A 13,025-nucleotide genomic window follows, 5' to 3' on the forward strand; every position below is an offset into this window, starting at 1 on the left:
TTACGGCAGCCAGGTTTCCTTCCACAAACAGAGATGTCTGCTGGCTAAGAGATGACATGTACACTTAGCAACATGATACAGCAAACAAACAACGAGGACATACACTCTAGCAGACACACATAAGTACGTGAGGCAAACATTGCTTCGACGCGATAAAGTAAATCTTGAAGAGTGAACGCGAAATGGGTGAGCAGAAATGTGTTGACTGGTCAGCTGACTAGCCTGACAACACCAACTGGAATTAATGCAAACTCTCTGCAGACAGAAGTGGCTCGTTTGACAAATGTCTGGAGTTGGTTTTGCATTTATTTTAGCGGAAGATAACTTCAAGACCAAGTTCTTGAAAAATATGTTTGCTTTTTGAACGAGGAACTGGGGATTTCCAGCACTCTGTGGCCGAAGAAATTACTAATACCTTTTTTTTTTTTCGCGCGTTTTGCTCTTCAAGTTAAGCCTGATAGCTACTATGCCTGTCAAAGCTGTTTGCCACTCCCAGCTTTTATTGCTGTCAGGAAGTCACTGATGCCCTATATAGCATATATATCACCCGGCCTCAACTGAAGACAACAGCAGTAGTTTATGTTTAAACCGTCAAAGAGCATTTGGAGCAAAAGGCAGATCATGTGGCTTCAGCAGAGGTTAAAGGGGCTGCCTGGTTTGCTATCGAGCAGCTGGGCCCGCCGTGTTTTGGTTGGATTACTGCTCTTCCTCATCTTCTACTGGTATTTGAGCTCAGATGGGCTCCTGAAGTTTCTAAACATGTCTAGGGAGCCTGGGGGAGCTGCGGGGGTGTGTTTGCAGACTGATCTTCACAGGTGGGTTTCGCTTGTTGACAGAGGGGAGGGAGTGGTTCTTAACCCCCAAACCAAAGAATCAGTTCCAGTTGTGGTCGGTAATGGACATTTTCTGGTGGATGTGGACTCTAACAAACTTTGGGTAGCTTCATCTTCACAGCCTGGGTCTGCACCGGTTCACCAAACAGACTACAGCCCGATAGTGCGGTTGCAGGTGCCAGGAACGCTCTCTGAAGCTCGGGGACTGATGCTGTGGTACAGAAAAGGCTCTGTGCTGTCCTCCCGGTGCTTCCTGACAGCTAATTCTCATGACTGTATAGTCGTACGCGAGGAATTTGTTGCGCATCGCAGCCGACCCAATGTTTATCTTCAGAGGATTCACGTGTCAAACCCTACAGACCATGTGGTTTCGATTGACGTGGTCATGGAGTCTCTTTCATTTAGGAGCACCATCGAGAAGATGGAGGACAAAGAATTCATGCTGTCCTCAGGTAGGGTGCTCACGGAAAAGAAGGACACTGTGTTAGTGGTGGTGGCCACAAAGAGACTGGGCACCAAGATCCAGGTTCCTCCCAAATCTGAATACTCAGAAAACCTGGTGAGTGTGATTCACACGTCAGAGCCCACCGAGAGTGGGAAACTGGACGAGACTCTCAGCAAGCTCAGAGAAGGAGTCAAAAGAGAGATGGCGGATGTCCTCCGAGCTAATGTGGAAGAATTAATGCAGGATCACCAGCAAGCATGGGTGGATCTCTTCATATCTGGCAAGTTGACCGAGCACAGTCTACTGACATAATTATTATTAATTGTAAATAATATCAGTATATACATTTCAGGTTCGCTCCAAAAATGTATTTGGTAGAATTCTGAATTAATGAATCCTTACAAAGTCATTTCATGACTAATCAATATTTACTTGATCTTTTTCCAAAGTGTTTAACATGCTTTGAAAAAAAAAACAGAAAATTTTAGTTTTAACTCAAAACCTTCTAAATAAAAAAAGTAAACAAGTTCATTTTGAAAACTGGAAACCATATAGCCAAATATGAGCATTGAGTGCCGTGTAAATTGGCCTTATCTACCAGCCGCTGTGGCAAGCGACCTTGTTTTAGATCTGCCTTTGACAGTAAATGCTGCTGTTTAGATTTTATTTTGAGGAATGAGATGAAGGAAAAGCTGATGAGGTCTGGGATGCATGTGTGATCTGTTGAGCTTAAAGTTACCATGAAATCAAAATTTACAATTCATATTTTTATGGAACATTTAGTATAAATGATTTATCCATGCACATAATTTTATATATAACAATAACCTCTCTCCTTCAGCAACCTGTCACTCACATGAGATCACAGCAATTGGCAAACAACAATGATCCAATCAATTCCAGATGGACCAAATCAAGTCCCGCCCTATTTTTTCTTGTTTGAGAAGCCGTTTTTCTTAAAAGGAATAGTTCACTCAAATGAAAATTCTCTCATCATTTACTCACCCTCAAGTTGTTTCTGAACACAAAAGAAGATATTTTGAAGAATAATGTCCCCCATTGACTTCCATAGTATTTGTTTTTCCTACTATGGAAGTCAATGGGGTAATCAACTGTCTGGTTACTCTCTCTCGCAGTCAAACGCGACTTTAGTGTAAACAAACATGGTGGATGACGGACAAGAAGAAATGGCGATAATAGTGTTTGGACAGCTTTTTACAGAAAATTTGCCTAAAAAAGAAAACGGTTTGGGTGAAGTCCCTTTATGCTGCTGTCTTCCGTCAGCTTGCTTTTTGGTTTGGTATCGTTTTGTTCCACGTGACGATCTACAGAGTGCATGCGCGTTTGAGAGACAGCAAAAATTATAAAAGATAAATTGGGGAAAATGCTGTTCCGTTAATAACCATTTGAAGACAATTTGTTAAAGGGTTAGTTCACCCAAAAATGAAAATTATATCGTGACCCTCATGTCGTTCCAAGCCCGTAAGACCTCCGTTCATCTTCGGAACACAGTTTAAGATATTTTAGATTTAATCCGAGAGATTTCTGTCCCTCCATTGAAAATGTATGTATGGTATACTGTCCTTGTCCAGAAAGGAAATAAAGAGTCATCAAAGTAGTCCATGTGACATCAGTGGGTTAGTTAGAATGTTTTGAAGCATCGAAAATACATTTTGGTCCAAAAATAACAAAAACTACGACTTTACTCAGCATTGTATTGTCTTCCGGTTCTGTTGTCAATCCGCGTTCAGTGACGCTGCTGACGTGTTATCTGGTGTATTCGGGTTCAAATAAATATGGCTGGGCAAAAAAATGCAAGTCTTCCTCTGTGTCGAAATCCTTAGACATGTTTGCGAAGATTGTTTTGTTGACAGCGTGCGTCTCCCTCAGACTGTAAACGAAGCTCGGGCGCACCAGACACACGTCAGCAGCGTCACTGAACGCGGATCCACAACAGAACCGGAAGACAATACAATGCTGAATAAAGTCGTAGTTTTTGTTATTTTTGGACCAAAATGTATTTTCGATGCTTCAAAACATTCTAACTAACCCACTGATGACACATGGACTACTTTGATGATGTCTTTATTTCCTTTCTGGACAAGGACAGTATACCGTACATACATTTTCAATGGAGGAACAGAAAGCTGTTCATAATTGATGACATAATTTTCATTTTTGGGTGAACTAACCCTTTAATAACAAAGCAAAAAATATTTAGTTTATTCAGTTTTTGTGAAGGGATAGTCAGTGAGGATTTGGATTTAATCTGAAATGTGTGTAAATGTTTCAATGGTGCCTTTAAATCAATTTACAAGGCCAGTGACAGTGTAAAAGCAAAGAGAAATGCGTTCTTTTTTTCATTTTGGTTCACTATTTTGTCATTACAAAAAAAATCAGAGAACAGTTTCTTGATTTAATGCTTTGTTCGTTTATTCAGTTACACATATACGAGTTGCTTGGGTGGGACAATGCAAATATAAGGTCGAAAAGCAAACCTGCAGTCCAAATGCTGTTACCCATTTCACATGTGAAGAAATTCTAAAAAATATAAAAATATATATATGCCTAAATATAAAAAAAACATTGGTGGACTTTGGGGAAAAAGGTCAAATGATAAGTATATGACGACCCATTTAGGGTTTCTATTCATGTGTTCACTTGCTTTAAGAAGCTAAAATGAAATCTTTCATAGTCTTTTTCTTCTTTACAGGTGTGGAAATCAGAAAGATCACAGACGCCCATACTCCGTCTAGTCGTACAGTCAACAACACCCTGTACTACATTCTGTCCACCTCCACAGCGCCCCTACTAGATCAGAGTCTCACAGCAGAAGAGCATGAACGACTGGAGTCCAGTCTGAATTACGCTGACCACTGCTTCAGCGGCCACGCCACCATGCATGCTGAGAACCTGTGGCCGGAGCGTCTGACAAACGTAGCTCAGATCCTGCAGCTTGTGAATCTCTGGAACTTGACTTTCCAGAAAAGAGGATGCAAGGTACTTGTTGCAGCAGGCACTCATGGTATGATGCAAGGCATGGTCCTTAGTTTTGGAGGTCTGCAGTTCACCGAAAACCACCTTCAGTTCCAGGCAGACCCCGATGTCCTTCACAACAGCTACTCTTTGAGGGGTATCCATTATAATAAAGACCTCATCAACCTGGCCGTATTGCAGGACGTCGAAGGCAAACCCTTCCTGCATGTGTCCGTCAAGCCTCAGGAGAAACCTGTGAAGCTGTACGCCTGCGAGGCCGGCTGCATGAACGAGCCTGTGGAGCTGACCTCAGAGCTGCGAGGTCACACGTTTCCTGTGATGGTCACCCAGCCCATCACGCCTCTACTGTACATCTCCACCGATCTCACTCACCTGCAAGACCTGAGGCACACGATGCACGTCAAGGCCATCTTGGCTCACGAGGACCACATGGCCAAACAGTACCCTGGCCTGCCCTTCCTCTTCTGGTTCAGTGTGGCATCTCTCATCACGCTTTTCCACCTCTTCCTCTTCAAACTCATCTACAATGAGTACTGTGGGCCTGGAGCCAAGCCACTCTTCAGGAGTAAGGTATAGACTGCGACATGAAGACAAGCCATTTTGGGGGGGTTGTAACTGTGGTGTATGTGAATCTCTTCTCCCTTTTTCCTCTTGCTCTCATTTTGTGCAACTCTCAAATTCTGCCTTGCAAGATATTTTTTACCTCTGGAAACTAAGTGACAATAATCGGTTTGGGTAACCCATCAAACTTTCAATCTGCTGTAATTGGAGGGTCGGGTGTGCTGGAAATAGTTGCCTGCAATCCTCAGCTTGGGTGTTCTCTCTCTCTATGAACCTTTTGATGAGCTGAAAGCACCAGTGTTTTAAAGACACTATTTGATGAGCTTTGTTTTGTCCTCATTCGGTCTGACACAATTGGAACTGATTTGTGTCAAAGAAAGAAAAAAACAATGAAGATATTTATTTTTTGTAATATGTATGCTATTCTGCTTTGCAGAATAACCATTTGAAGAACAATTTTTGAATGTAATTTATCTCTTGATTTTCAGCAGACTTTCCCATCTTTTATATGTAGTTTTACAGCTAAAAAAAAAAAATCTGTTTAGAGTATTTACTTTTATTTAATTTTATTGGATAGCAGGTGAGGTTTTGAATTTTATTTAATCTTAAATTTGTGAGTAAACTTTTCACTGGTGCCTTCAAGTCTTTCTTCTTCCAAGCTGGTTTAAGGGGTTTTGTTTCTTTAAAATCAAGCTTCTTTTTTTGTTTGTTTACCATCTGTGGTTCTTACATATGGGTCTCATGTTTCATCTAAATGAAGTGCATTTTGAACATTTTCAATATAGTTGTTGTTGGTATGTGAAGCTGTTGCTACTTTAGAAAACTTAACCAAATGCATCAATTTTTTTCATTGATCACATCCATCCATCCATCATCCCAGACAATTGTCAATACTGATGGCAATTTGGGTGAAATACTTGATAGCTGTTAACATAAACTGCCAACATAAAGTTGGCTAAATCTCAAAAACCCGTCAAGAACACCAGGTCATTTCACCCCACAGTAAAAAAAATAAGAAGAAATTTGTATAAAAAATTGCGCCTTATATGAAAATCATAGAATGCATTAATCCTGCTCATTTTTACAGTGGTGTTGGTGTTGGATTTTTTTTTTTTTTTAAGCCATGAAGAACCAAGGACAATCCCATGAAGCATTGTGAATTACATAATCAAATGAAAAACTGGAGAAATAGAAGAAAAAAATCATTTAATGTTATGTTTATATATATATATATATATATATATATATATATATATATATATATATATATATATATATATATATATATATATATATATATATATATATATATATATATATATATATATATTAGTCATTGTCGGTGCTACATGGGTGGGTGTGTGTTCCCTGCCAGCTTTTTTTGGTGCGATTTGCTCACAGTGACTCAGTGACACAGTGGTTTTTCACACAAATTCAGCTGTTAATCACAAAAAAAATGAAATAATGTGCACGAATGTCTTCAACAAAAGCATATACCGTCAATTAACATCCTCAACTCACAGTAGGTCTGTCTTTAAATGTTTGTCAGTTATTGTTACAAATATTTTTTTTTCTTATGGAGAAAAGAATGGAGTTTTTTCTTCCAGAACCTGATTGTTGCACTCTACTAAGTGTTTGTTTGTATGTTTTTAAAGAATCTAAAAAGAATCAATTTACAGTAATGGGAATTACTAAACCATAGGCTTTATTTTTTGTGATATATGAAAATGATTAGCAGGAATCTATATAAGGACATATGGTAAGTGTGTGTGACTGACTGACATTTAACAACCGATGAGATGGGACAATTTAAAACGCACTACTTGCTTAATATTAAATATGTATTACTCTTGTAAATGTTTAAGTAGGCAAATTCAGTTTCACATGGTGTGAAGTTCATATATGCACTGATATTGAGCTGCATACTCCGTTAGATCTCTGCCAACAGTTATTAATACGCTAGCTCAGAGAAAAATCTCTTCTGTTTGTCCATTTATAATTTGATTGTTATTGTTAATGTTCTGCATTGTTTGCCGTGTGGGTCTCAAAGCATTTTTCACACGTTAGAGTGAACAAAAGTGATCTTTTTTCCCCCTTTTTTTTGTTGCATTTGTTTGAATTATGTTGTGTTTTGATTAAATTAACAATCAAGAGTTAGACAACCTTCTTTCATTGTGACATTCATTCATTACTTGATTGGGGTTTGAAAAGTCAACTTGGATGAATCAAATCATTTTTCACAGAGAAAACATTGTGTAACACGTCTGACCCTCATGCTGTCAATAATAATGCCTGCATTCAGTTTATTTGCCAGACTCCATCAGGTATCAGGGGCAAATGAGATAATAGATCCATTGGATGGAGAAACTTCAACAGGTGTAAAATACGAGTGTTAAATACCATGAAAAAATCAATAATAATAAAACCTAGACTAAAGTTAAAACTTTCCCGTTCACATCCGTTGGTACAGTTTATGTTTTGAAATCTACAAATGTTTAGAAACTCACAAATTGTGTTCACATCAAATGTATTTTCCACCTTAAACATGCATATTTACACTTTATTTGTTATTTCAACAGGATGATGTTACTGTCTGAAGCCTAATCCAGTGTGCAGAAACATTAAATATGGCTCTATCTCTGGATGTCCTCTCAGGATGTAGCAGTGTATATAAGATAAAGATATGTTTTTCCATTTTTCTGTGTGAATTTAATAATGATCATTAGCTGATTTTTTTTTTTTTTGAGAATTATACAAGTTGTTATGGTTAAAATATGAAGACTACTTAGAGGTGCTAAGTCATAATGATAAAATATCATCAATTATGAAGGATCCAAACAAGCCTTGTATTCATTCTTTTAGCTTACAAGCACAATAATAAAATCTAAATGGAAAACTAAATCAAATATGCAACTCCTAAGCGTGTTCAAACCTGCATTGATTTTATGTGAATTCAGCTCAAATATATATTCTTTAATCGTGATGAAATGGAAGCAGCAACAGATCCATTATTTATGTCATTCCTAATGTGACGTGAAACAGGTTTATATCGAGAAATAAAATGATTGTTGATTGGATTTTAAGATGTGGACATTGCACTTATAAGGATAGTTGAACACAAAAGAAGATATTTTGAAGAATGTCAGTAACCAAACAGTTGATTTACTTCCGTAGTCTTTTTTTTCTTCTTTTTTTTTTCATATGGAAGTCAATGGGGCCCATCAACTGTTTGGTTACCCATATTTCTTATTTTGTATTCAGCAGAAGAAAGAGGTTTGGAACAACTTGAGGGTGAGTAAATGATGACACAATTTACATTTTTGGGCGACCTATCCCTTTAAAAAATAATGCGAGATTGCTGTTGATTGTGGAGGGGTGAGATTTAAGTGGACGAAGTTATTGGAAAAGTCTGATATACATGAATGAAGCATTCACAATAAGATGAATACTATGTAAAAAAATTCAAATATGGTAAATGAATCTGTCTGGTTATAGCAGAAATACTGATCCTTGCTTAAATAGCCGGGAAGAGGGAATGTTGCTTGTTTATTTGAAAGATTATCTCTGAGCATCACTGATTTAATGACAATGAATATGGAAGGGAAAAAAGCATGCCTTTGAACAAATATGCGCATTTTGGGATATTGCATAAAAAAACCACTGGATGGAAATGCCAAGTAAATTTAGCCTTAAAAACATATGCGCTTAATTGAGGCAGATACATTTTACATTTTCTTTCCATAAGAAGACATGCACATAAACTACGATGGAAGCACATTTACAGAGGGATGGGGGGACGTTTATTGCAGCAACTTACATTTTTATAACAGATATTTTGCACTAATTTCCCAGGAAGTAATGACTTTGTGCTCTTGAACAGATGGAAATGGTGCTTTATTCACAAATGTTTTATGCGAAATTCCAATTTTGCGCTCAAATTAAATTTGCAACTTTGAATGTAAACAGCTAATGTCAGTTTCAGGCCACCACTGTTGTGCTCACATTAGCCTACATGTAGATAATATTCGTATGTCTCTGATTGTTGTGTGCAATCAACATGACTTAAGCCTGTTGATTAATGTCCCATAATGTTTACAAGAAATTAAATGTGGAATTTTCTTACTTTGTCATTCAGCAGATGCTTTTATACTTCATTGTAGCTTAAGTAACACCTTTTAGACAGTCTCTAGAGACACAATGGTGCTTGTTGGTAATGTTTGAATTCACAATGGTAATAATGGCTATGGAGAAATAAACCATCCGCTTCCCCACTCAGTCGCAGGCTGCATCCAGTTTAATTACAACACGCATATAGACAATAGGCTGTATCTTCATTTGGCGGATAACAGGGCTTTTTTTTTTTTTTTTTTTTTACTGCAGGTATGAAAAATTGCATTATTTTAATTGTGCTACTTTGATGTCTCTCTGAGAGAGAAAAAAGAGGAAAGATGCTCTATTGAAAACTAAAACAATACGCTTACAATGGGCTTAATATACAGTAGTCAACATTTAAAGTGGATCAAAACCTTTCATCAAAGTTATATGCATGAAGTTTGAACACTACCCGTTCTTGTCTTAGGACAACTTTGATTCACTTTTTTGAACCACTTCAAATGTTGACTACTGTATTTATGTTTGAGACAATGATTCTATTGCGTAAGTCCAAGCGAAATTAAATGCATTCATAAAAAAAGTGATATGATCATGTTGCAATAAACTGTTTATGATTCAGACTTCAAACAAATGGCATTCACTCAACGTGATTTTTGCTCGTCAATTTACTTTATTAAAATGAGCTGATGCAACAATTCTTTTGCATTTTGTCTTGACTTCATTTTTATTGTGTTCACTCCCTTGAAACATTTACTTAATCCTTGTGTTGGTAAGTAAATAATATTTGCTGCATCAGTGTTGTAACTGCACTGAAAAAAGGAGGATCCCATTAAAAACAGTGTATTTATAGTATTTTATGTCAGGGCAAATTCCAATCGGAAATGAGTATCCCTATGCCCTACTCGTTCCAAAGGGCGGAGCCTTTGAAGTGGGGACTTGTGTGTAGCCGTTTTGAACGCACTTGGTGAATGGAGGAATGAAAGACAATGTAATTTCTTCATTATCGTCTGTAATGTTACTTGACAATGGAGCATGATGTCCTTCAGCCCATTTGCTGTTCTTACAACAGGAGTTTCTTAATATTGCTGTTAATATTATTATTGCAAATAAACATAGATTTTATGATGAAGTAGCTATGTGCTTTATATGTGTGTGTTCCATCTCTCAACTTCAAAGCTTGCTGTCTCTTGTTTGGACACTGCAAGTCAACACTACCTCACTAAATAATCAATAAATTCAACATATGTTATTTCATCAAAACAAACTTTCTTTTTAATTTTCAAGTGATACAAGATTCAACTAATTTCTTAAAGTCAGTTTAATGTAATTTAAGTTGAAATGACTTGTATAGCTAAGTTGATTGTTCTTAAAATTTTAAAGGGGACCTATTATGCAAAATTCACTTTTTCATGGTGTTTGAACATAAATGTGTATTGGCAGTGTGTGTACACAACCCCCCATATCATGTTAAAAATCCACCCACTCCTCTTTTTTTAATTCCCATAAATCATAATCAGTGTATCAGAATCAGAACTGCAGATTATAGCATTTGTGACGTCACATACGCCCACGACTGCTGACGGACTCTGCCCTATTAGCATAGACCCCGCCCTGAGTGACCTGTACACAGTCCGCCATCTTTATCTCCTCACCAGAGCATTTAACAGCAGCATTCATGTAAGAAATGTATTATTATTAAAGTCCCCATGAATTAAAAATTGACCATACTTACTTTGTTTGCCTAAATTGATTGTTTTGTGGTGAACAATTCATCCATGCAAGTCAATCCACACAAAAAAATTGTTGGGCTTGGTAATCTTTAATCAAAATCTGAAATTTCCCCTCCCCTCTGCGTTGGAGGACCTTCCTTGATGACGTAGGTTTGACGGTTTGGGTGTCTGCTTAACATCCGTAACCACGCCCCTCCAACTGACAGTAGACAGGCTGAATGACAACACCTACTTTTCTAGATCCAATCAGGTGCTAGTTGGAAAAAAAGCCACGCCCACTATTTTGCCTCATTTAGTATTCCGTTTCTCTCGGAAATACGTCACAACACTGGAGAAAAGTCGTTTGCAACTTCCGGTTCACGGGGACTTTAAAGTTACTAAAGTTAATTCAATCAAGAGCAGTGAGTGATTTTCTGTTTTTCTTTTGCTGGGCCTTTAAAGGGGTGTCTCTGTTGTGTTGGTCGAATCTGGCGTAGAAGATGTTATAGCTTGCTTAGTTGGGGACATCCAATTTAACATTTAATTTAATATTCAACAATAATATTGATCTGCCTGCACTGACACTATTATAGCCTACAAGAACTGAACTGAGCTGGACGATGACATCACGGTTTACTCCAGAGCGGCTATATATGAACTAAATGAATAACTTTTTTAAAACAAAAATGAAACATCATCACTGAACTTACTTAAGCTGGACTGTGACGCTATTTTCTTTTTGAAACAAACTTTTTTTTCTCTTTCTGTTATCTCTGTAAAGCTGCTTTGAAGCAATCTGTATTGTAAAAAGCGCTATATAAATGTGACTTGACTTGAGGTTGTCTAGTAAGCATCTTGGATCACAGGTGATGAATAGCTGATGAAGCTGGTCCTACATAAACTCTGTGGTTCCAGACACAGTGGACCCTCCTCAGTTTGCCTACGGCTTGAACAGATCAGTGGATGACAGGGTGGCACTAGGTGGAGTGGACTCTCAGTTCTTCGGCCTTCACATTTCAGAGAACCTTAGCTGGGCTAAAAAACACCGTAGTAACAGTGAAAAGAGCAGCGGCTGCATTTCATCAGACTGAAGAAGAAGGCCAGACTTCAATATCAGCCCCTCGTCCATGTCTACAGAGGCCTTGTTGAGAGCAAGCACTTCTGTCAACCAACATGTGCAATATTATGTAGCCTATAGTCTACAACGTGCAATATTATTTATTTACCATACCTTTTATAATGTGTATCTATTTGTCTATTTGTGTATTTGCATAGTGTCTCTTTTTTGCACTTTTGAAAATGTTTGCTGCTCCTACTTCTCTTGCAAATTTTCACAAAAGCTTATTTCGAGAAATGCACAAGAATTCCAATGTACACACTGGAACGTACCTGTGCAAATGGCTTTCAACTTAAACTTACATTTTACAAGGGAAACATTTTGTGGCATTACATGTGCTTAATTAGCAGACGATACTGCCATCTTCTCCCTATATACTAATCAGTTAAGTATTAATGGTGTGAAGAATATTGATAAAAAAACAACAACACTTTTATGTAAAAACATTATACAGAAACATATCATGGCCTAAATGCAAACCATTTTGGAATTCAATGTATAAACAGATTGAATGGAAAGAGGTCTGGAGTTTACTGTCTCACCAATAAAGTTAAAGAAGTTACATAAAGTTATTCATTTGATGTGAGACAAGTAGTCTCAAGATTTTTTAGACATGGAGACTAAATGTGTCAAAATTAAAATTTAATTTTGAAAAAAGTTACAAAATGAAAGATTCAGATATCTGGTAAGGATATATTCTTATTGTATAAAAGTAAGAGTTTGAAGCTAAATTTTGTGATTAATTTAGGCTATGGAAAATACAATATAGGCTACACAAACAAAAATGGACAAATAATAAACCAAACATTATATTAGATACATTTGAACTTATGTATTATAATATTGAGAAACTGAAAGATGCAAGAAATGGTAAAGCAAAAAGGATATACAGAATCCTTTTCTCCTGCAAATTTCTTTTAAACTATTCTTGTAAATTCTCTCTCTCTCTCTCTCTCTCTCTCATGAATGTAAGTTGAATACATTGTTATGCATGGAGGAGATCCAGTCAGATGATCAAGTCAAATTTTATTTCTTAACAGCAGACAATCAAATAATAAATGAGTTGTCAAATTAATTAATCCATAATCATGATTAAAAGTTTAACAAAGACACATAAAATGAACAGTTAAAATCACTTCTATTTTTTTTAAGTCAAATATAATTAACACACTCTGAGTATAATATTCTTGCCTAAAGATACATAAACTTGGTTGAGAGATCTCTCTTTGAAAAGACAGGTTGTCAAAGGA

At 37.0% G+C, this 13,025-nt stretch overlaps 1 protein-coding gene across 1 annotated transcript; it reads left to right on the plus strand.

The window, feature by feature from the left end:
• The first annotated feature begins 422 nt into the window (after positions 1-422).
• kiaa2013 (KIAA2013 ortholog) lies at positions 423-7,532 on the plus strand. The gene is made up of 3 exons (XM_056246798.1): positions 423-1,558; positions 3,992-4,845; positions 7,416-7,532. The coding sequence occupies exons 1-3, from the start codon at positions 580-582 to the stop codon at positions 7,431-7,433; spliced, it is 1,851 nt and encodes a 616-aa protein (XP_056102773.1). The 5' UTR covers positions 423-579; the 3' UTR covers positions 7,434-7,532.
• Positions 7,533-13,025: the final 5,493 nt, after the last annotated feature.

This window comes from Rhinichthys klamathensis, unplaced genomic scaffold, assembly GCF_029890125.1.
Source record: "Rhinichthys klamathensis goyatoka isolate OS25496 unplaced genomic scaffold, OSU_Roscu_1.1 h1tg000040l_1, whole genome shotgun sequence".
Classification (NCBI taxonomy): domain Eukaryota; kingdom Metazoa; phylum Chordata; class Actinopteri; order Cypriniformes; family Leuciscidae; genus Rhinichthys; species Rhinichthys klamathensis.

Coding starts and splice junctions, on each gene's coding strand:
- kiaa2013 (XM_056246798.1), top strand. CDS start 580: ATGTTTAAACCGTCAAAGAGCATTTGGAGCAAAAGGCAGATCATGTGG. Junction 1,559..3,991: donor GGTGGATCTCTTCATATCTG/GCAAGTTGACCG, acceptor TCTTCTTTACAG/GTGTGGAAATCAGAAAGATC.